Here is a 23,341-nt window from a genome sequence, read left to right on the forward strand (position 1 = left end):
GCTGAATCCCTGAAGACTGGTAGGTGATATTGGTGGGATGGAACTTGAGATAGTTCGTCCAGTACCGAAAAAGGAGAAAGCAGCCCTGCGCTGACTTGAGGGATTTCAACACAATGGCACTGTCAGAAAACGAACCAAGCCGCTCGACCTACGTAGTAAAGGTATCGGCTACACTCTATGGACACAGCCTCGTTTTTTGTCCCGCTTATCGCGGCGTTGATCGAAATAAATGGGCTGGCTGCTCGAAAGCGAGCGCTGTGGAGCATGCTCTCTGCATTGATCACGCAGCTAAATCCGGAACGAGTATGGTCCTGTCAGCTCCACAGTTCAGCTTGTCGATCACCAGCACGTCAATCCGATGCCACAGGTTCAGCTCTTCAGCTCAGCCATTCTGAGAACGCTATGTGGTTTTGACCGCAAGTGAGATGCGTCGATCGTCGAGAGGAGCCGTATTATCAATCCAATTCGGATTCTTAGGGGCTCCACAAGCCATCTCCAAAAGTACCCTTTGGACAGCCTTTATCCGGGGGATCCTGGTTCAGCATGACAGCCAACACGCGGCTGCCTCTCCATTCTTTCCACCTACTTAAAGCAGTAGCATTCCTACGATCCGACCATTCCCACGACTCGCTAAGGAGAATCCAATCATAAGTTCCCGACCAGCTGCCAGCCAGTTTCTTGCTGTTGCAGGTTAACTAAACTGCTGGTGGATCAGTCGTCTTCAGCCCTTTCAGACAGCTTCAAGCAAACGGTCCTCTCGTCCAGCTACAATCATGGCCAATCCAGAAAGTGACACCGTGCCGCCAGACGTCGTCAAAGCCACCGGCACCGAGGCTACTACCCTGGAGGAAAGCCCCTCCGACATGATGAGCCCTGTGGACGTTGCTGTCGACTCGGGCAAAGATGATACACCTGCCGACACAACTGTCACTCCACCAAACGGTGATGACAACACGACCGAGTCTGAAAAGGAGGAAGAATCGTGGGAAGATAAGCTACAGAAGACGCCAAAGGTCGTCGACGTCAAATGGGTTGATTTCGAACATTTCAAGAACTGCTATTCCCCAAGCGCGGGCTTAGAGATAATCCAAGTCTTACGAGGCCATCCGCAAATCAACCACGAGATAATGAAAGAATATTATGTGCGGCAGAAGTACCAGAGAAGAATGAAAGGCAGGTTGCCCAAGTCGATCGTGGATGCTGAGTCGAGCTGGATTCAGCGCGTTCGGATCCAATCGCCACCGATTCTTCTTCTGCTCTCGCGCTTGAGCGGACATGATGATAACTGGGCAATCAACAAACCGCGGGTATTCTTTCCGCCCTTCCGAGCATTCTACTACTACCTACCCCGGATGAAGGAGTGTCTGGGAATCCTTGAGGCAAAGTGGGCCAAACACGAAGCGCAGGGAGACGGGGATCAAGGAGCTGCTACAAAGGCCGAGGCCAAGACCAAAGCTGAGAGCGAACAAGTAAAGGCGCCAGACGACTTAGACGGCGACACGGATGAGGAATCAATTGCTGGTGACGATGCTGGGTCCGTGGATCCGGAAGAGGCCGTCGCCGGACCAGTTGTGGACACGGTCACTGGACTCAGACATGTTCGACGATATATCAAATTTGTGGAAGCAGAGATCGTGCCGCTCTGGAACCGCGCTGCCGGGACCAGTCAACGTAAGGTTCGCTTTCTCGACCTCTGGATGTCATTCCAACCCGGCGAGCTCCTCTATGCACCCTCTAGGTCAGAGTTCTCGCAGACGTCGGGGACAGCCAAGTCTGCCAATGTCAAGATGTACCAAAGTGCCTGGAGACTTTACTCCATGGTGTTATCACCGATCCAGGATGACTACCTTGATGACACGCGAGTCAATCCCAAAAAAGAATTGACACTCTATGGCTATTACATTGACTACAACGGGTCCTCATATGGACCGGTTCGACACAAGTTCAAGATCCCGGATTATGCTGGGGAGAGAGACATCACGACCCTCGAAGTCTATCCGATGCGTTTTGCGAAGGATTCTGAGGCAATGATGAAGAGCCTTCGAGACCAGGGATCACAATTCCAAAATTTCGTGAGAGAGAGGCACCTCTACTACGACGGATGGACGCTCGTCCATGGACCAACCGGGGATCCTGACTCGGAGCATCGAATAGCCTCCGAGCACATTGATGGCGATGTAATTATTGACTTCCTCGAGGGATACAAAGCAGAGTCTTCTCTGAGTTCACCATCGTTTGACGGTCTAGACTCATTTGATGACGCTGGCTGGCCGGTAGGAGATGATGAGCTTTATATCAAGCATTGGATAAACGGTTCGCGATCCAAACTTCTCGGGGAAATCACGGAGACTATCCAGCTAGGCGAATGGTTCGGCGACTGGCTGACCAAGCGCCGTCTGAAAGAGGACAGATTTCTCAGGGCATGGGAAGCCGGAACTATGCGACAACTCGGTGGAGATGACCTCGCACTCCTGCCACGCCGCGTCATCGCATATGCTTTTCGCGAGCGCAAGTTCGTTATGGTCGACATTTGCGGCCTGAAGAAGAAGGATCCCGCACCCCAGAACGTCTTCAAAGATCTTAAGATTGACCGGGATCACAAGCGCATGGTCAGATCGCTAGTTAAAACGCATTTTGCGAAACAAGAAATCCAGAAACAACGACCCAACGCTGGCTTGAATCAGGACTTGATTCGGGGGAAGGGTTCGGGGTTGGTCATTCTTCTGCATGGTGTTCCTGGTGTGGGCAAAACTGCCACAGCTGAGGCTGTTGCTCAAGCCAACAATAAACCCCTGTTTGTCATTACATGTGGTGATCTTGGTTTTACTCCGAAAGAAGTCGACGCCTCTCTCAAGGATATCTTTCGCCTGGCTCATCTTTGGGACTGTGTTTTGTTACTTGATGAGGCTGATGTCTTCCTGTCTCGCCGAGAGGTGAGCGACCTGAAACGGAATGCTCTCGTCTCAGGTAAGGATCCAAATTGCCGGCATCCATATATCATCATAGAATATGCTGACTTTTCCCTAGTATTTCTTAGAGTCCTCGAATACTACAGTGGCATTCTCTTCCTCACTACAAACCGGGTTGGAACCTTAGATGAGGCCTTTAAATCCCGCATCCACGTCAGCCTCTACTACCCACCGCTGGACAAGGATCAGACCCTGTCAATCTTCGAACTCAACATCCGAAAATTGATTGAAATCCAAGAGGCGAAACAAAAGCTGCAAGCTGATGGTGATTCCAGCACCCTCAGAGAACCGGAGTTGGCAATTGACAGTAAGTCCATCATGGACTATGCAAAATGGCACTACGACACCCATGAGCAGTATGAGAGATGGAATGGTAGACAGATCCGAAATGCATTTCAGATAGCGTACTCTCTTGCACATTACGAAATGGAGAGAAACTCACAGGACCAATGGGACGAGGATGCCGAACCGAATGTCAAGAAGGCTAGCAACGGTCCCCAGGCAACACGTACACTGGACTATCGGCAGTTCGTTTCTGTCGCCAAGGCCATTGAAAGATTCGATGACTACCTCTACGACGCCATCGCCTGTACCAATATGGACAATGCTAGGGACCATGGCCTTCGAGCAGATGACCACGATCCCAACATGAATCACAGACCTGACTACCGTCCTCAGCCGCCGAGAACTCGGCGTCCGAATCATGCCCCTGCACCTCGTGCCTCACAGCAGAGATACGATCCGCCACGACCCCGTCCACCTCGGCGTGGGTACAGCGGCCAAGGTTTGGCGCAGCGGCCTCGACATCCAGGTGCCTCCCGACCGAATTATCAACCTCCAGGCGAGGATCCAGATCTACAACCAAAACAGCGGCCAGGAAATTCAGCGATGCCGCAGAGGGAGAATGGTCGGCTTCCACCGCGGCTCCATCCGTCGCAGGTGAAGTCCCATCCTAGGCCGACCGACATGCGACGCGGTGATGATTATTCGGGATGGAGCACACATGAGACCCATGCTGCCGCTGTCCCAGATAATGACTATTTCTCGGACGATATGGACGACGGGTATGATGAGTATGTGGATGGTCACGATCAAGATTATGATGATGAGTATGAGGAAGGACATTAGGCCTGTAGAGCTCAATTACATCTGTCTTGCCGCGACGACGGAACACATTTTACGTGAAGAGTGACTATATGAGGAGCTTTCATAGACCTTTACGAGATTTACGATGATCCAGAGTGTACTACACTACCTTCTAATAGAAACCTCAGCCGTTACTGAAGCTGATATTTACAGAAACTCATAAGCTCTACATTGTGGGCTTATCTATAAATAGGCTCGATTCTATCCAAGTCTTTATCAGATAACCTTATAGTACTATGCTGCAATCCATGGAACTTGTGTCGGATGATACCTCGCACCTGATGACTATTACAAGCCGGTACGGATTAAGGTGCCATGGTCGTCTCCAGACCTTTCCATCCCATTCATTTTCTCGAGCTGGATCCTGCTCGCTCAGACAATGGTCGCCGGTTTCCTAGTACTCTATAACATTTTCAATCAACCGAGCTACGTCCTAAATATGCTAGCTTAGAATTTTTCTAATCCTTCATAGCATACATGCGGATCTGTACTACTGACCATACATGGGATGTTCCCGTATTCTCCTGCAATGTATACCAGTCACCGTGAAATCATATATAGCATCACCTAGCCGTGATTCCCCTCCAAAATCGCAAAAGACGTCAAAATCACGACTATCAAGTTTCCAAATTTTCTATACCCGTCAAGTGGCCACAATGAGCTCTACAGAAAGATCTGTCGACTATAAAACCCGCCCAGATTTCAGTGGGTTTGCTCCAAAACTTCTCCTTCGACAACCACCACGTTTACTACTATTCCACACTCAACTCGACTATACTACAACAACTTTACCAACACACCCTTCATTGATATTTATTGTTGATCGAACCTTAACCTCGACTTCTACTTTATCATTTCAACCAACCAACTACTCAACCTTACATTTCTACCAATCATCCCCTATCTACAACCATGCCTTCCTTCTCATCTACCTTCTCCTCCATCTTCAAGTCCTCCAAGAAGAGGAATCCTACCAACAAGAACTCCTCCGATATTGTGGAGATGTCATCCACATCTAAGTCTTCTAATAAGAAGATCGCTACTACCGCTGCCAGTACCGCCAAGAATATCAACAACGTAAATAATAATACCAACAAAAGCGACAATAAGATCGCCAAAGACAGCTACAACAACATGAAAAATAAGACTTTCAACATGGCCGATAAGAGCCCTAACAACAACTATTACAATAATAGAATCTCCGCCACCACTACTACAAACGCTACCAACAACAAAAACAACATCAGCAACGACTACAATAAAACTGATAGCAATATCGCCACCAACGATACCGAGCCAGTCGACCTCGGCATACCCCGCAGAGGCCAATACATCACCCGGGATGGCATCGACGTCGTGGCAGTCCTTGAGACTTGGTAAGTTCAGCTGACTCCTATAATGAACAGCTGGCTAACATGCAACAGGTATCAAATCTACACCGGATGGCAGATCGTCTCCGCTGAGTTGGAGAGAAAGGAGAAGATATGCCAACGTCGTCGGTGATGTGAGCATACACGTCCTTACATAGTAGCAGCATAGTAAGCTAACTGCTGTGCAGAAACGGGGTTACCCGACAACACAGACAGCAGTCGAGGAGTTGATTGGATTATCTTATGTATGGGAATGCTATTCATCTAGTGTAGTAGGGATTCCTGTAGGTTTTCGTCCCTATGAGGGTTTTCCTACAGGCTTTGATACCCATCCCGAAGGCAGTATGGTATGTGGTATAGAAGATAGAATTATGATCCTGAAACTGAATATAAATGATCTACCGCCTCCAGTAATTCGAAGTGTACCTCTGTATGAGTTGGGTTGTGTTTGTAGTCCTCGATAGAAAATTCGTCGATTGAGATTCTCCAACCAGTGTTTCAGTACTTGTAGGTCATGTATAGAAGAAAGAAAGAGCATTAAAGATACGTTTCTAGCCCTATTATTTCTCTGTTGCAAATTGTAACTTTTGTTCTCAATGAGGTCTTCAACCTACAGCTTTGCCATCACTTGTCTTGCAACTAACAGACCAATCAAGAAGGAGACAGAGTATCTCAGGGTTGTAATAGATCCAAACCATTATAATATCACCACCTGTATCATAGAAACATGAGATAAAGCGCTTCTCTATCTATAGTGACAAACCCGCAGCGTCAAATGTCAAAGTCATCTACATCACAATAGCGACACATCTGACTCACCAGGAACAGCTTCACCCTGTCATGACATACTATGGCATCATCATCACAACGGGATCTCCTAATCCTCATCACGAATCTACATTCCTTTCCTCTCTTTTCCTTTACCATTATACTCTCTATCCCATCAAACCCACTACTTCATCCGCATCAACCACAAACACATCTAACCCTCAATATACTAAGCAACCACCTCGAACTCACCTTATACTCCCACCAAAATGAAGTACACAGACGGCCAAGTCACCCACTACTCCGCCCAGATCATCGATCTAGAAGCCAACAACCATAGCCCATCCACGGAAAACATTCCCTTGTCGACATATACCACTGCACCGACTCAGCCTTGTGACACCCCTTGGCCGGGGACCACTCAGGGCCAGACAACTACTCAGGAGCAAACTAAGGCTCCAGAACCGAGACCTACCCCATCATATGGTAAGAAGCCCTCTTGATGTGGGAGACCTATGCAAGGAGTTATGCTAACAAGCATCTCAGGACACAGTTCTGGCTGTGGGACCTGCTTCCTGTTCTTCCTCGCTTTTACATATGCATTCCTTTTTATTTTTGGGTGTCTCTATTTCGCCTTCGTATGTATATACTCTTTTGGTGTGACTGATCAATGAGGTAGTCTTTGTTGCTGATGGTGTGATAGCATAACTACCCTTGGTAAGAAGTAGGAAAGATGATGCTTGGGTGTGAGTTTGTGGATGACTGATGATTGGGATGGAACCGATTGAGTGTTTGAGTTGCTTGAGGGCGATGGATGACTTGCTGATATGTGTTTGTGATGTTGTTGAATTAGCGAATTCGTCACTTTGGGTTAGTGTTGGATTTGAGTGATTTGCTTTTTGAAGAGTCTTTGCTATATGTTGGTCAGATGTTACTGTTATACTGGCTGTGAGATGTTAGGAGTATCTGCGAGGGAGATGTGAGTTTACTTGAATGATACCCAGGTTACTTGTCAACGACTTCTACATTGACTATTGAAAAAAGTAGACCAGTGATGTATAACCACCAGTAAGCAGCATGTCCTTACCAGCACGCTTCAATCCAACCTTACTCCATAATCACATTTGAGCACCCACACCTACAACCTAGACCACCTATCACCAAGCCCAGTATCCTCACCTCACTACATCCCCAGCCCTACCACCATACCCTATACCCTTCCTCCCCTCCCACTTCCAACATCTACCACCCACCACCACTACCAAACACAACACCACCACAATGTCCACCCCAACTCTGCCAACACCTCCAACCCTCCAACAGCTCCTCACCCGCCTCGCCCTCGCAAAGCGCCTCTTCCGCATACCGAGACCCAGACGGCGACGCACACAACAAACCACCACCACTAAGAAGAAGCCCACTACGACCCCTCCCACGCGGGAATATTCTCTCCGCAAACGCCCTCCACCAGTCACCACCCCAACTACCATCCTCACCTCCTGGCGCGACGAAGACGACAGCACCGACGACGACGACTACGATCCGCGAATCGAGCGAGCGTACTTGAAACGCAAGAAGCCAGTGAAGCGAGCAAAAACATCCTCATCGGAGAACGGGAACTTGAGTCTCATCGTAAAGATCAAGATCAACATGGAGAGTGAAGCCGGGAAGGCTTTTCTGGATACGTTTGGGCTGTATCAGGATGATAATGATGATAACGATCTGATAGTTGACGAAAAGGAACATAAGATTATAGGGGATGGGGATGTACCCGGGGGAATGTCATTACCATCATCAGCATGCAAGCCATGCATCGAGACAGGGCGGCTATGTTCCATAACCAGCACACATCATCCCCTGAATGGTCAAGGACCAGACACAGGGATAACAAAGTACCCATGCGAACAATGCATCCAGTCCACTATCATCTGTGAACCCATGTCCACCACCACCAGCCTACCCACCGACTACACAACAACCACCCCCATAATCCAAACCATCACAACAATAACCACCTCCCTCACCCACCCCATAACCCTAACCCCAACATCCCAAACCTGCTCTTTCTGCCCCTCCCTCCCCTACAGCCTCTTCGGCCACTACCAACCCCCACGGACAATCTCCGTCTTACCGATCCTGCCCCGGGGGAACAAATTAGGTGATTACATGGAACTTCACCCGCAATTATCTACTACTACTGCAGCAACACGCATATGCGTGACCTGTGCATTGGAACGATTGCGGATAATGCTGTGTGGTACACACACCCCCACATCATCAACATTATCATCATCACCACCAGCACCATCTTCGGAATCTTCTACTACATCAAAATCCATCCCAACACCAACGACCCACAAAATTCTCCCACTCAAGGGCTACGACCCCAATACATTCGACTTCGAGGCCGCGTATACGAATCTCGCTTCATCATCATCATCTCTATCTTCAGCAAGTTCACTACAACCTACTATTACTACTACCACTACTACTACTACTACTACTACTAACCCGTGGTGTTCACTGTGTCCGCATCCTGCGTTTTATGGATGTGCGAGGTTGCAGAGTAGGGATGTATATCTGGAGGAAATCACAGAGCCTCAGGCGATGGGTATCGGATGTGGATTGTTGCTTTGTGAGCGGTGTGAGGTGTTGATGCGGATATATAAGGGGAAGGTGGAGGAGGTGGTGAGGAGGAATGAGGAGGATGCGGTGAGGAATTATGGTACTACTGGTGGGAGTGGGATTGGAGGGAGTAGAGCGGATGTGGGGTTTTTGTTAAAGGGGGAGTGGCTTTGGAGGGTGTTTATGGGGGAAGGGGATTGTCTTCTTCGATCTTTTGCTGGGTCTTAGGGGATGTATAATAGTGATGGATGCATTCGATCAAGGGCATTTAAATTAACTTGATTAAGCCAATATCCGTAGATTAAAGAGTTTCAGTTCGCCACGCCTCGCTAATACATAGAAAATTCCAACGCCGTCAGCTGCAGATACAGTCTTACTGCAGTCGTAACAATGAACTTCAAGAAATTGCACCCAGTCAAGACACCGGCATCGACTCCTGTCCCTCCAGCGGCTTCCGTCGGGGAACTTGCACCCCGTTTCGCAGCTGCTCCAATTTGATCACTCCCGGTCCTGTGCAGATCCGTCCAGTCTGCATCAGATTGCGCAGGCGTTTGCGCCGCGCCTCGCCACTGCGCTCCTCACCACGCCCGACCCCTTCATCTACCCACTCGACTCGCTGCACCTTGAAGCTCATGCCGTCATGCGAGCCCTCCCAGGCTCGCGACTTCAATCCGAACAACACGCTGGAGTCGTATCGCTCCAGCCGGGGGAGGATCAGCAGCGTAATATGCAGATCCTTATCGTTTGGTGGCACTGGCGGCACCCGGGGTCGCTCTCCATCTTCCGCGCCAACATCTTGCGCCGTTTTAGGTGCATGCTGATACGTGTCCCTGATTTCCAGGTCCAGTAGATCTACATCCACATCCTCACCCCAAGCACCGCGGATGAAGCCAGAGTGGATTGCCGCCGCAACAGGGTCCGAGTCGTCCGTATACACGCCTGTGCCCCAGAGGGCGCGACGCGCGCAGATCTCCTCGCGATGGCTGGTGTCGATGCGGAAACGCGGCACGCGGATTGTAAACGTGCAGTTCTCCTTGCCTTCAAAGCGAGGCAACGGAAGCGGTGTAGTCGTGTAACCGAACTTGGCACTTTCCAAGGTTGCCTTCTCGGTGGGTGCGCCGATCCGGGGCGCATACAAGGTCGAGCCTAGGTGGTGTCGAGGCAGATGGGTGACGCTCGACAGGAGTGGTTCGATAGTAACCACCGTGCGAGGCTCGCGCATAGGTGTGACAGCCGTATTCCCGGCCGGTCGGGGAGCATGATGGTGGTGATGATGGTGATGGTGGTGGTGATGTCCAAGGGCCTGCGCTGCGGCGGATGCGCTGCCTTCCCCGGGGGTGGCCGTTCGATGGAAGAAATTTACCGAAGACAGGGGACGGCTAGAGCCAAGAGCGGCGGCAGCAGCAGCAGCAGCAGCAGCGGCAGCTTCTTCTTCTGGCTTATGGCGATGATGATGATGGCTGTGCACATTAGCATGGGTACTACAAACCTGAAGAATAGGGAATAACGTACTGATGATGGTGGTGATGGAGATGCCTGCTCCGTCGACCGCGGGCACCCAGGGCGGCCGCCTCGCTCTCGGCGCGACCATCCTCGTCGCGCGACTTTCGCGATCGCTTCCCATTCGCTGAGCTAGGCCGAGTAATCTTGGGATCATCTGTCTCCCCATTGCTGGACCGACCAGCCGCACTGTCGCGTTTGAACGGGCTCGGAGCCATGGGAGTCGAAGGACCACTGCCACCAGTGGTAGCAGTGACCCCTCCCACACCACTTCCAATCCCGGAGAAAACTCGGCCAAGTTCATTCTTAATTCCGGCCTCACCCGCGGGACCCAGGATCTGAGCCTGGGCACCCTGCACCGCCTGGGGCAGCGGCGATGCGCGCCCCCCTCGCTTCGCATCTAATCCCACCCCGAGAAGGTTACGATGCGCCATGAGTTCATCACTTCCTTTGCGTCGCTGGTCATCCGACGACGCGGAGTGAACGGCCGAGGGTGGGCCAGCGGACGATGTGGGCGGAAAGGCGCGAGTCTCAGTCTGCAGCTTGCTGAGGTATGGCGGCTGATCGTGTGACGGAGGAGGCGGCTGATTGGGAGGGGGATGGACGGAAAGCGAGGGCTGTCGCGACCCTCCGAGCTGGGAGCCTAAAGACTTGGTGTAGCTCTGAATAGCGCCAAATCCAAAATCGGCGCCCGCCTCCGGGACAGAAAACCGTTTCGTCTCAGGCGACGGGGGCTGGGACCGGCCCAAGTCCCAGGCAGACGCGCCTTGTTGGCGATGCGCTGCAGCCTCCCGGTCCCCGTAAGGCGGCCCGTACCGCGATGGAGGGTGAGACGCGGCCTTGGTTTCAGCCTCGTGCGCCATCGCACGTTCTCGTTCACGATGGGCCTGTTCCTCCGCGTGTCGATCCGCATACAGGCCTCCGTACCGGTGATGCTGGGCCTCATGGCCCATATATGATGCCGCTCGCTGATGCGTACCGGCAAATGGACCCTCTCCGGGCCCGGCTACGGCAGCAGGCCGTGACAGCGGACTATATCCAGTGGTGCGAGGCGGCGGTTCGAGGTGCTGCGGCTGGCTGTTGGGACGAGGAGCGGGCCCGCTGAAACTTAGGCGGCGTGGTTCGTTATACGGGGCTTCGGCGGACGATATTTGGGGCGAGGGATGGGTGGAGCTGGGCTTGTCGGGATACTGTGACGATGGCGGGCCGCGGGACAGGCCACCGAATTTCGCCTGTTCTGTCATGGGCTGGGGAACACCGCCGGAGCCGGATCGGTATGGACGTGACGGCTGATTCTTCGCAAAGGTCTTTTCGGGGGTCTGGGAGCGTCGGAAACCTGGGTATTCGAGCGGAGACGGACGCGCTGGCGCGGTCGGCGGGGACATGGCACCGGGGGCCGACGGTGGGTGGGCGTTCCCATACGGGGCGGACGAGACTGGAAGACGCGAAAAGATGGACGAAGAGCCTACATCCCGGCCTGGTCGGTCAGCGTCCGAGCCTAGCATGGACGATATCGACATGCTGCTCCCTGGACGGTGATGAGCCGGGTTGCTGGGAGGCTCACGCGACAAGAAGGGAGTGGACAGGGACGGAGCATTTCCCGTTTGGCCTCTGGAGGGATAGTGTTGGGGTGGTGAGGGAGGAGGCATACGTCGCGGCCCTACTGGCGGCGCAGCGGACTGCTCTTGGACACCTATGATAAGGGAAAAGTCGGAGTTAGCCAATATGTCCTATCAGCATAAACAACAGATACACTGCAAGAGAGAACCAGAGTGGTTGCAGCAAGCAAGATAGCAAGGACATCAGGGGATTGTTGCGCGAGTCCAACGGCCTGCGACTCACCAGGGAACGCGGGACTGCCACTGCTGCCCAAGGACCTCCGGCGACCCTGGTCATGCGACGGGGGAGGATTCATGTCGCATGCAAAGGGGGAGAAGGGAGCTATAAGGGAACGCGACAATCAGGAAAGGGACAGATAAGAGTTCAACCGGGAGGATAGTAGAATCAGGAACGGTAAGTAAGCGGCAGGGGGGAAGGAAAGGGCCCGAGGGGGCGAAAAGAGAGGGAAGGGAGATGGGAGTGAAGGAGGGAGGAAGATGACGATGGCAGCAGCTGATGGGCGGCGAAGGAAGAAAGAATGGCGCGCGACAAGCAAAGCGAGTTCCGAACTGGGGCAGAACCCGTGACTCTGGGCCTGGACGAGCTCATGTCCGACGCTAGTCCCACCTGGGAAGCGATGCCCTGGCATCCCGGACTAGCCCGGATCGGGCATAGCGTTCCCGAGGCTTCCTGGGCTGGAAGTCGATCAGGCGCCACAGACGCGCCGCCTGCACCGCCCCTGATTGGCTCGCACTGCCGGGCACAAAGTTTGGGTTCCTTGTCGGAATCTGGCAGTGACGCTGGGATTGTAGTACGGATAAACAAATGCTGCAGCCGCGCCACACTGCACCCTCGCAGATGGCTAGACTCCGATCAGAGGAGTTTTTTTTTTTTTTTTTTTTTTCCCTTCTTCTTTGCATCCTCCCAGTTCGGGCAGCTTCTGCTCCTTCTCGCATCTTACTTGCTTCTAGTCATGTCCCCAGAGGTCCGGTCATCGCGACGCGATCATGGTCTGACACTCCCGCATACCGGGCTCGTAGTCACATCCCAACATGGATAGAATATAAGAAAACAAAAGACCCAAAGAAAGGAGAGAACCGCACGATAGCAGAGCATTATTTGGGGGTTATCGGGCAATTTAATATAACTTGAAGCGATATCATAACCAAAGAAAATGCAATTTGCCTACCTTCACGATATACCACCCGACGTTCGGGCTTGTTGACGTGACTGATCGGGTAATGAGGGTCTGGACGATGTTCAGGCTCTCGATTGCCCCGGGGAAGACTCTGCTCCTTCAGCGAGACATGGCTCGCTGCTGATGTGTGATACCCATTGCTCTCTGTTCGATATGCCGCGTAGGCGTTCTCATGGGCGTACGAGACGGGGGGCACGGAGGTAGGGACCGAGGAGGGCGGGTAACTGTAGGTTGGGGTGATACCGGATCGAGGCATCTCGGGCTCGCGGCGATGAAAATGGTCATAAAACATGCGTGGTGAGGAAGGGTGTGATGGTGGTGGAGGCCCGTAGGCGCGAGCTGGCGGCGCGGGGGGCGCAGCACGAGGGTCGTGGGCGACGACGCCCAACATGGACGGGTGCGTATGGTATGGATGATGAGGATGGTGTTTCTGAAAATCCATCATCATCTTCAGGGGAGGGGTGGATTGGGACGAATGGGGATTGCTGGCAGCATGAAGTTTTTGATTGATTGACTGGGGGGAAGGAAAGAATTGGGTTGGGGTTCGGGCGCGGATGGTTGTCAGTCAGTCAGTCAGTTAAGGTAAGGTCGCGAAATGGCGGTAAAAGTTGAGTTTAATCGACACCGAACGGGAGGGTGGGGAAGGAAGAAGAAAAACAGAACACGGAGATCTTCAGTCGGATCTGGTAGCCGTTTCAATTCAACCGGTGCTAAGGGGAGGGGGGGATATGGAGGGCAAGTGGAGGAAGGGGAGGGAGAGGAATGGATATGAGAAATGGAACTAGAAGCAGCTCCGAAAGCTCTGTGGATGGAGGAGGGAGGAGAGAAAGGATGGAAGCACGCAGCGAAAAGCAGGAGAAGGGGAGGGAGAGAAAGAGGAAAAGACGAGTGGAGAGAGAGGAAGAGAGAGCGAGCGAGAGAGCGAGAGAGCGAGGGAACGGGAAAGGAAGAGAATTAGGGAAAAACGGTGAGCGACGGAGCCAGGGAAACGGCGCAAGAGTTCCCTGTGAGGACACATCGGAGGGCTTTCAAGCCAATCAAGCGCATGCAAAAGAGCTGCTAGTCGGATCGATTTCAATCAGACGAAGCAGAAAGCAGAAAAGGACGAGCTCTCGACTTGAGTGTGGTCGGAGAGGCTGCAAATCCAAGTTGGCCCGATGGGGCCGTCGTGGGAAAGCGGGGAAACCTGGGTGGATCCCTCCTTACAATTAATTCCTTTGGACTTCCAACATACTTCCCTATCTTGAACAATTTCCTCCATATTTTTTATTGGTGTTCGATACATCACGGTTACAACTCTTCTACTTGCTACTTACTAACGATGCCCAATCCTTCAACCTGGCCACTCTTCCACCAACCCTCTCCCCCCTCTCCACCCGATCGCTGCCCGTTGGCATCCATGCCATGCAGCCCGGCGACGTGTCATGCGTCCTTCCAGTGGATAAAATCTACTAGGCGGGTGGGTAACAAAAAAAACACTCACATTTAATTATTATTATTCTCCCTCCAGATGTGCAGAATTCCTCACGGACATTCAAGTATGAAGGCGACCTCCAGCATAACACAGACAATTTGAAAATAAGTTTGAGATAAGGGAAAAGGGGAACTGATTAAAAGTCTTACTATCCCTACAACAATGACTGGCTAGTGATTTTCGTTCCCTCCGCCTCAACCCGGCTAGCGACACACAATATACCAAGTATAGTAGCACTATACTTGTACACCCGTGCAGCCCGAAAGGCATGCTGCTGCTGCTGCTGCTGCTGCTGCGACCTGCAGGATGGATTGGCACCCTGAAAGTATCAAGCATGGAGTACAGGCGCAGCAAGCAGCAGGCATGACTAATGACAGCAAGAAATGCCTCTTTTTCCCCACCCTGCAATGTCTGAACCTGCCGATCCTGACCGATGTGACCCTCCTATCTTATTCCTCAGTCAGCATTATCAAGTAACTTATCTAGTTACTCTACTTGATTTTTTCGATCGGGTCTCATATACTGTTCTCGCATTTGGAATGTTGTAGGTCGTGGAAAAGAAAAACGTAGTACTAATGAGAACAAAGGAGGTCGGGGGATTTCAACTCACCATACACTCGAAGTAATTACAGAGTTCTACGGGATACTTAAGACAAGGAAATCTGTATGCAGAATGGGTAGCATAGTATACCATCACTGCTACATACTAGTCCACACCCCTCGGACGTGTCAGCGTACATTCTTCGGCTAAATCAATCATCCAGTTAATCTTGGCTCTGGGTGACTGTAATGCTTAGATACCTGCCAAGGCATGTACTATGAGATCGATGGCATTCCCCACATTACTGATGATTTAAAGTCAAGCTCCCCTTGCATACCCCTTCTTTTGCTTCGTTCATGTGGTCGGTGTCATCGCCACTCCTGACCATACCATGTAACAGACTAGTTGAGCTAGCACACTACTGGGTCTTGAGCATTTAATTGACGGGACAAATGTAATGTGCAGTATTGGGTATCACTTGCATTAAAAGCACTAATCATTATCATAGAATGGTTTCTCCCTCACGGGACACAACTACTTGCCCCATGTCCTGGGAGGATGCAGCGGGTGGCTGGCGGCCGGAACGGTCCCCCGCGACCCGATGCTGAAGAATCGCCGCCAGCCCCGGCTAGCACACCCTGTCCAGTCCACCTCGATGAGATCGGCCCCCTCGTTCACCAAGATACGCCAGATAATGCGGCGCATCCCTTCCGAGTGGCACGGTATGCCTTCGTACCGAGCCAGCAACCCCTTTTGATGCGCGGTTTGCACTTGACTCTGGATCCTTTCGATCTGCTGTCGAGAAAATCGCCCGCGATAAGGAGATCCAATGGTCTCGGCAAAGTTGATGGAGGCACTGTACATTTGGAGCGCCTTGGTCAGAGATGGATCTTCGTCGGAGCGGGGAAAGGTCCCCGGTAAGTTCTGCTCAGAAAATTCCATTCCGTCTTCCGTCGAGGTCTGGACAGCAGCAGACTCTTCGACTTCTGGTACGACTGATTCATCCAAGAAGATACTCTTGCCAACGCTCTCATGGTCAATGGAAAGACCATCAAGGTCCACTTGCTCTTGACCTGTCAGAACAATAGTAATAGGCCCTGGGACAACCTGCGTCCCATTTCGGTGGGTAAGATACCCACGTTCGCTGAGAAGCGCCAGTTCAGATAAAAGACGAGGCCACACACTGTCTGCAGAGGACCGGATCTCCAAGTACAATTTGAATTGTAGTGAATCCTGTCCAAACAGTCCTGTCGCGACCATGGAGTCGTGGTCGGGCTGAGCTTCAGATAAGCTCATAGCATCAAAGTGGTCCAATAGTGGTTCCAGATACACCTTGCGCAGCGTGGACTCGTTCCTGAGGCTCGACCATGAAGAGCCTACAAGAATGTCATCGTCCTGTAGCCAGATATCGGCCTTGACTCCAGTACAGCCCGCCGCAAGGGAGTACTGGATGGAATTTGAATGAGCTCGTGGGTTGTAGGATATACAAGCAGCTGGCTGGCCTTCAAACTCCGCAGGCCAATGAATAAATCCCGATTGTGCTTTGTACTGCTCGTGTAGGAAAAGATAGGAGACGCCGTATGGCAAAAGCGAGAGAAATTGAACCGCCACTCTACAAGTGAGTTAGTAAGCCCTAATCGCATGCCAGTCGACAGCTGGTAGAAGACATACAAGAACATCAAGAACAAACAGATCAGAGTAAGCGCGCGATCACTCCATCTCTTGGTCACTGCGGCACAGCATTTCCGAAGTACCCAAAGTACACCGGGACAACATTCCGTAGGATGAGAGCGCAACGGATGGTCCTCCAGCAACACCCACGAATAGGCATCGTACTCATAAGCACCGAGCAGGGGCTGGGTGCTACTCACATCGCGGACGTTAACGTGGGTTGTGGCGGCCATTTGGCGGTCCCAAGTCGCCCGCCCGACCTGCTGCATCTAGAAGGGGGTGGTGGAAGGCGATCGACGGGTAGATACCAGAGAACCCCGGACGGGAAGGTCGATGCGGTGAGTGAGGAGCAGGAGTGACGAGGATGGTCGGATTTAAAAGGGGGCAAAGCGTGACACGAAGGCAGGCCCAGACAGCAAGAGATCCATGGTCCTGTGCGACGTTGGGAGGGCAGAGTTAAGTAAGATGCCGACGAGCACACGAGATGGAGAAAGTGGATGGGGATGGGGATGATGATGATGTATAGCTCCAGAGCACGCCATTGTCGGCGGCGATGGTTCGGATGTTAGGGAGAAGCACCTCATGGAGATCCCGTCTGCGGTGAAGGGAACACGTCGGTCATGCCCATCATCTTGACTTTCTGACTATTGCTCCGATTGCAGCAGATTTGCAACCTCACTGGCTGAAAAAGCAGTCCTTGCATTCAATGCATTGATTGCTATTGTTTCCCATGCTTCTTCCAGGGGCATGCTCACATGTTTGTGGTTGTTGAAGAAGAGTAGACATGGAAGGATAGAAAGCATCAAGTCTGGGCACCTCGCGGAGCCCCGTTCCGAATATTCGCACCTCTCGTCTTGCGTGAGTTTAATTCAGAAGGCCCCATTTATCTTGCGACTAGTGGCACTCCTACGGTAGCACCAGCTCCAATGGGCGGACGGACCATCCAATCATGATGATCCTATCCCCTCTCCCTCATGACGATCATCATCACCCATTGGTGCATCGGTGTGATGCAATCGGATGACTTATTGGGTGCTGCATGCCAATCCCGGCAATTGCAAGCCATCTTCACTTTGTTCATTTTGTATCTTCATCAACGCCCCCCTTTCATCGGATGCTTGCACTGTCAATGGAAACTTGATAACGAGACTAACAGCCGGTTCCTTTGCTGAAGCCGAACCCCGATCACGTCCAGCAGCACCGGAAGCGGGCCAGGCACAGTAATGGGCATACTTTCCCATCAGATCATTAAACTAAAGCCTCCGTCGCGTGTTAGCGTCGGGTCAATCACCCAGCATTGTTCAAGGGCATGATGCCACTAGCTGCCAAAGAGAGGGAACGCGTCCCAGCTCCCGACCGTGAAAGGGTGTGTGCCACAACGGTCGGTCCGTTGCTAACAAGGATTGGATAGTGAACACTTAGAAAAATTCGGTCGCAAATGATAAGATGATAAGTTAGAAGAACAGTTTTCGCAGGGCCTCACTCCTCCGGTCAACGGAGACAAGAGAATAGTCGGCGATCGAAGTTCGATCAGCGTGTCTGGTGCGGACAAAATCCAACAATGGGCTGTTCATGTCTAGCCCAACAGAACCGAGAGTTCGAATTATGAAGCGATCCTTGAACCAATAGTTTAAGGTGTTTTTTCGATACGGACGAACCGGCCCCATTTATCCGACTTGGACGATCTGCCTTTTGAGCCAGACTTTGGAGGTCTAAGCTTAGCAAAAGTCTCGACCGCAGCACAACGACCCTCTCCTGGCTCGCGAATCTATGAAGCCGCAACCATCCCAGGGACAACTTAATGACCGTAAAGCGCTTCACAGGGCGCCATCGAGGCTGGAAGAACGCAATCAGATGAGAGAAGATGGAAGACATATTCTTCTTACCCCGTCAAACGTGTCGGGCTTCGGGCTAGATGATCAATCATTTCCGGTTATGCGGCGATACGGCGTCCATATATTGCCCTATTTGGTCCATCGAAGTCGTCATGCTGCCTGTCAGTAACAGATATAGTAGACAATTTTGAGTTGGGACTTCATATAAGGCAATTGCCTTCGAGAGTCACTCGATCTCACATAACTAATTAAGTCCATAGTACTTTCCTTACAATAAACCGGCAAGGATGTATACTGCGGTTTCCCCTCAGATGGAAAATACAGCCGAGTCAGCTAACACCATGGTCTGGGCAGCTTATATCTTCTCAGTAGCCTCCCTACATAGCTATACACAACTCAGTATTGTATATGCTAGAGCGAGTAGCACTTCCGTGCGAAGATTTCATGCGGTCGGTTGGCAAAAAAATGTCTAGACCTTCTGAATTCGGAAATGTAGGAGCGAGTCTCATCTAACGGCAACTTAAGATGAACCGGTACTCACATCACGAATCGCTCATTATTCGGGGCTATTTGACCGACAACATAGGCTCTTGAGCACAATCTCATTTTTCCATCAAGACTCCATGAGCTTCACCGCGTATCGTTTTATAATCAGCGTAGGATTTCTGGGAGACCTCGTTCTGCATCTAGTTGGGAAAAGGTATTTTTTGGGCCTTGTCCTGCAGCGTGTTCTTCTCCATAAGGACGTTTATGAAGCCGATGCTGCGGTTCAGATAATCTCTGCCCTGGAACTGTCCTGGTTCCAAGTTCTTCGTTGAAAGCATCAAGACAATTCGTATGTACCTAGTCCATGTCAACGAAGCGGCATGCCACCAGCCAGGCACTTCGCGAACTGCCGATCTAGGGCCCTATTCCCCTGCATGATAGACGATGGAGTCCGTACTGCTGTGAGCCAGTGTGAGCCAGTGTGAGCCAGTGTGAGCCAGTCAATAACTGCGATTGCTTTTTCCAAGACACGGGACCGTTTAGAAGTGCGCTTGCTTTTTCACCGAAGACGTCAAATTTGACGAAATGCCCATCATCTTCTGCGAGCCTCCGATTACTTACTCCCTACCAGTTGAACACTGTGATTTGGGGAGCTTGACTGAGCGGCCCGATGGTACATCCTTTTTCCCAAACCTTAGAGCATTAAGTATATTCTGCAACCAAGCTGACTCTCTAAAGCAATTGTTAATAACATTGTCGGCGAGAAATGCAGGTTGACACGATACAATAACGAACCCAGGGGGGGGGGTGAAGGGTTCAACTCGAGACTGACAGCTCCATGCCTTCAGGTGTCTTCTAAAGAGAAAAATAAGTAAAAATATGAAAAGGCCGTGGTTTGTCCCATTTGCAGCGTCATGTGAGCGTAGCAGACTTGCTTTCGCCATCGCTGCCCACTCCTACTCCTGCGGGTTTCAGACGCTCCCTAAATTCTCGAACTAATCCCCTGCTGTCTTTCACTATTACGATGCAATGCCTTGCAGATTTAGTTCAATCTTACTGAAAAAGAAAACAGATGGGTATTGTCTTGGAACGACTTCTATGATGGCCTGCAGGTCGGAACGGCAGCCAACGGGGCACAATTGGATTTTGCGAGCATCGCGAGCATCGCTTGAAACTGTTGATTATCAACCAGCCACGCTGTCAATTGCTGCATGCAGATTTCTAGAAGGACTGTTTTTTGTGACAGAGCTAGTGGATGCCCGGGGTCGCTTCGAGACCCGTGCCCCAGATGGTTCAGCCAGCTACAGTCTACGGCGACTTGAATTGCCCACATGATGGAAAGTTTGCAACTAGCGATGACCAACTTGTTAACTTTCACATGAGCATATTGGCTTGCTAATTAACCTCAAAGGTATGCTTTCGCAGTATGTCACCGATTTGACCGAGTGCAGCCGGTCCTAACTATGCTTCGGGGAATTGTTCATATGGTGCGTTGGAGACCACTTTCGTTCCCATTCTTCGCCAGCATAGCTTGTGCACTACTGAAGCTTACTGTTGAGATAGGTACGATAGGGTTCCACATACACTGGGTTCTCGGTCGGTGATTGGTACGCTCGTGGGCCACGGGTTGTATCGGTGGTCCGGGGGAACAACCCAACCCTAAGGGACTAACAACAAAGAAGGAATGAATAATCTTGAGCCTGTCAGTGTCGGCAGGATGCCATTGCGAAGCCGACGCGAAGCGTGGCTGTGGCGTCATGACAATACGGAAGTGGAGGAAGCCTGCGTCGGTTACTTGGTATCCCTGCATATCCCCCGACCCGGTATCAACACATCATCATTTGCCCTGATAATGGCCAGTCATTCGACGTCGTCCTGAGCGAGCAGCTACCGGTAACCTCAAACCTACATCCTGGCGGGTGGATAGAGCTCAATTTCCTCATCATATAACTCCGCTTCGTGATTCGCAGGCGCGTTCCGCTACTAGATTGCCTAGTCGATGTCAGTATCCAGTTTCCTGCAGATCCGATGCTTCCTTCGACCACTTCAACTGCGGGCCAACGTTACCTCTCTCCAGACCCCGTCCGGCTCTCCGACGGCCTCCTCTTAATTCCCTCTCAATCAAAGCGGAGACCTGCCTGAATAGGGAGAGTATCTCAATGAGCCCACACGCAATTCCCTCGCTTCCGCATGAGATGGGTCCATTGTTGGCAATGCTGCCTAATGTGCAAAAGGGCCGTCCTTGCCTCGGGGGAACTACATAAATAGGGACCATGCATGCCCCAACGATGGATGAAGTTCTCAGAAATCTCCGCTCAAGTGAGTTCTTTTCTCACACCGATTTCGAGAGAGAGTTCTCAATATGCGGATTACATCGGCAATTGCTTCGTTGCTACTGGTCGGCACGGCCGCCAGTCTTCAGAATCCCCATCGTCGGGCTGTTCCGCCCCCTCTCACACATCGCAGCATAGCGTCTCGCGCCGTACCCGTTGAGCGCCGATTCAACGACTTCGAGTATTTAACAAACAAGACTGCAAGTACGTCATTCCGTCTCCAGCCGCATATCTCCGTCTTACTAATATCAATTGCAGGATTCTTCGTCAATGGCACAAGCATCCCCGAAGTCGATTTCGACGTCGGCGAGTCCTACGCCGGTCTTCTTCCCAATACACCGACTGGGAACTCCAGCCTGTTCTTCTGGTTTTTCCCCTCGCAGAACCCAGAAGCCAGCGATGAGGTTAGTAGTTGTTCCGCTCTCTCGGTCCTGCCTCAGCGGGCTAACAATTGACAAAGATCACTATCTGGCTCAATGGCGGCCCCGGATGTAGCTCCCTAGACGGCCTGCTTCAAGAGAACGGCCCATTCCTCTGGCAGCCCGGCACTTATAAGCCCGTCCCCAATCCATACTCATGGACCAACCTCACCAACGTGGTCTACATTGACCAACCCGCCGGCACGGGCTTCTCCCCTGGCCCCTCAACCGTCAACGACGAGGAAGACGTGGCTGCCCAGTTCAACAGCTGGTTCAAGCACTTTGTCGACACCTTCGACCTGCACGGCCGCAAGGTCTACATCACCGGCGAAAGCTATGCGGGCATGTATGTTCCTTATATTGCCGACGCCATGCTGAACGAGGAGGATACAACCTACTTCAACTTGAAGGGTATCCAAATCAACGACCCGTCCATCAACAGCGACTCGGTGATGATGTACTGTATGTTTCCCCTCACATACCTCATAATCAATCACCAACACCATCACTAATTACTTCACCCACCAGCCCCGGCCGTCCGCCATCTCAACCACTACAACAACATCTTCCGACTAAACTCCACCTTCCTCTCCTACATCAACGCCAAAGCCGACAAGTGCGGCTACAACGCCTTCCTCGACAAGGCCATCACCTACCCCCCTCCCACCCCCTTCCCCACGGCCCCCGAAATCACCGAAGACTGCCAAGTCTGGGATGAAGTCGTCATGGCCGCCTACGACATCAACCCCTGCTTCAACTACTACCACCTGATCGACTTCTGCCCTTACCTCTGGGACGTGCTCGGCTTCCCTTCCCTCGGCTTCGGCCCAGACAACTACTTCAACCGCTCCGACGTGCAAAAGATCCTGCACGTCCCTCCAACCGACTACTCCGTATGCTCGGAGACCGTCATCTTCGCCAACGGCGACGGCAGCGACCCCAGTTCCTGGGGTCCCCTACCCAGCGTCATCGAACGCACTAACAACACCATCATTGGCCACGGCTGGCTCGATTACCTGCTCTTCTTGAACGGCTCCCTCGCCACTATCCAGAACATGACCTGGAACGGTAAGCAAGGGTTCCAGAGCCCCCCCGTGGAGCCGCTCTTCGTTCCTTACCACTACGGTCTGGCTGAGCTGTACTGGGGAGATGAGCCCGACCCGTATAACCTCGATGCTGGTGCTGGGTACCTGGGTACGGCGCATACCGAGCGTGGGCTTACTTTCAGCTCGGTGTACTTGTCCGGTCATGGTGAGTTCATCCTATCACCTTGGAACAAAGTTTGATGAATATTGAAATGTGCTGACTGTTTCCCCCTTCGTGATAGAAATTCCGCAGTATGTTCCTGGTGCGGCTTACCGCCAGTTGGAGTTCCTGCTTGGTAGAATTGATAGTCTTTCTGCGAAG

At 51.8% G+C, this 23,341-nt stretch overlaps 7 protein-coding genes across 7 annotated transcripts; 5 read left to right on the forward strand and 2 right to left on the reverse strand.

Annotated features, from left to right (window-relative positions):
- Positions 1–2,000: 2,000 nt before the first annotated feature.
- On the forward strand, positions 2,001–3,912 carry BO87DRAFT_304708 (AAA family ATPase; the record flags this gene model as incomplete). The annotated part of the gene is made up of 3 exons (XM_025619291.1): positions 2,001–2,967; positions 3,028–3,639; positions 3,704–3,912. 3 exons carry the CDS (start codon positions 2,001–2,003, stop codon positions 3,910–3,912), a joined length of 1,788 nt encoding a protein of 595 aa, XP_025481559.1.
- Positions 3,913–4,832: 920 nt separating this feature from the next.
- BO87DRAFT_375095 (uncharacterized protein) lies at positions 4,833–5,844 on the forward strand. The gene is made up of 3 exons (XM_025622951.1): positions 4,833–5,491; positions 5,540–5,619; positions 5,674–5,844. The coding sequence occupies exons 1-2, from the start codon at positions 5,028–5,030 to the stop codon at positions 5,616–5,618; spliced, it is 543 nt and encodes a 180-aa protein (XP_025481560.1). The 5' UTR covers positions 4,833–5,027; the 3' UTR covers position 5,619; positions 5,674–5,844.
- A 678-nt stretch (positions 5,845–6,522) lies between these two features.
- BO87DRAFT_424364 (uncharacterized protein) lies at positions 6,523–6,974 on the forward strand (the record flags this gene model as incomplete). The annotated part of the gene is made up of 3 exons (XM_025627225.1): positions 6,523–6,739; positions 6,800–6,891; positions 6,957–6,974. The coding sequence occupies 3 exons, from the start codon at positions 6,523–6,525 to the stop codon at positions 6,972–6,974; spliced, it is 327 nt and encodes a 108-aa protein (XP_025481561.1).
- Positions 6,975–7,534: 560 nt separating this feature from the next.
- BO87DRAFT_433092 (putative C6 finger domain protein) lies at positions 7,535–9,106 on the forward strand (the record flags this gene model as incomplete). Its single annotated transcript, XM_025627643.1, has 1 exon — positions 7,535–9,106. The coding sequence occupies one exon, from the start codon at positions 7,535–7,537 to the stop codon at positions 9,104–9,106; it is 1,572 nt and encodes a 523-aa protein (XP_025481562.1).
- Positions 9,107–9,131: 25 nt separating this feature from the next.
- Positions 9,132–12,495, reverse strand: BO87DRAFT_375096 (uncharacterized protein). The gene is made up of 3 exons (XM_025622952.1): positions 12,221–12,495; positions 10,391–12,071; positions 9,132–10,338 (listed from the first exon to the last, which is right to left on the reverse strand). Exons 1-3 carry the CDS (start codon positions 12,291–12,293, stop codon positions 9,294–9,296), a joined length of 2,799 nt encoding a protein of 932 aa, XP_025481563.1. The 5' UTR covers positions 12,294–12,495; the 3' UTR covers positions 9,132–9,293.
- Positions 12,496–15,724: 3,229 nt separating this feature from the next.
- On the reverse strand, positions 15,725–17,130 carry BO87DRAFT_395556 (uncharacterized protein; the record flags this gene model as incomplete). Its single annotated transcript, XM_025625192.1, has 2 exons — positions 15,725–16,802; positions 16,862–17,130. 2 exons carry the CDS (start codon positions 17,128–17,130, stop codon positions 15,725–15,727), a joined length of 1,347 nt encoding a protein of 448 aa, XP_025481564.1.
- Positions 17,131–21,268: 4,138 nt separating this feature from the next.
- Positions 21,269–23,321, forward strand: cpdS (putative serine carboxypeptidase (CpdS)). Its single transcript, XM_025618325.1, has 4 exons — positions 21,269–21,719; positions 21,774–21,919; positions 21,976–22,396; positions 22,463–23,321. Exons 1-4 carry the CDS (start codon positions 21,545–21,547, stop codon positions 23,218–23,220), a joined length of 1,500 nt encoding a protein of 499 aa, XP_025481565.1. The 5' UTR covers positions 21,269–21,544; the 3' UTR covers positions 23,221–23,321.
- The last annotated feature ends 20 nt before the right edge of the window (positions 23,322–23,341 follow it).

Source organism: Aspergillus neoniger, assembly GCF_003184625.1.
Source record: "Aspergillus neoniger CBS 115656 unplaced genomic scaffold BO87scaffold_10, whole genome shotgun sequence".
In the NCBI taxonomy this organism is placed as follows: domain Eukaryota; kingdom Fungi; phylum Ascomycota; class Eurotiomycetes; order Eurotiales; family Aspergillaceae; genus Aspergillus; species Aspergillus neoniger.

Coding starts and splice junctions, on each gene's coding strand:
- BO87DRAFT_375095 (XM_025622951.1), top strand. CDS start 5,028: ATGCCTTCCTTCTCATCTACCTTCTCCTCCATCTTCAAGTCCTCCAAG. Junction 5,492..5,539: donor GTGGCAGTCCTTGAGACTTG/GTAAGTTCAGCT, acceptor AACATGCAACAG/GTATCAAATCTACACCGGAT.
- BO87DRAFT_375096 (XM_025622952.1), bottom strand. CDS start 12,293: ATGAATCCTCCCCCGTCGCATGACCAGGGTCGCCGGAGGTCCTTGGGC. Junction 12,072..12,220: donor TGGCAGTCCCGCGTTCCCTG/GTGAGTCGCAGG, acceptor CCCTTATCATAG/GTGTCCAAGAGCAGTCCGCT. Junction 10,339..10,390: donor CTCCATCACCACCATCATCA/GTACGTTATTCC, acceptor TAATGTGCACAG/CCATCATCATCATCGCCATA.
- cpdS (XM_025618325.1), top strand. CDS start 21,545: ATGCGGATTACATCGGCAATTGCTTCGTTGCTACTGGTCGGCACGGCC. Junction 21,920..21,975: donor ACCCAGAAGCCAGCGATGAG/GTTAGTAGTTGT, acceptor CAATTGACAAAG/ATCACTATCTGGCTCAATGG. Junction 22,397..22,462: donor CGACTCGGTGATGATGTACT/GTATGTTTCCCC, acceptor TTCACCCACCAG/CCCCGGCCGTCCGCCATCTC.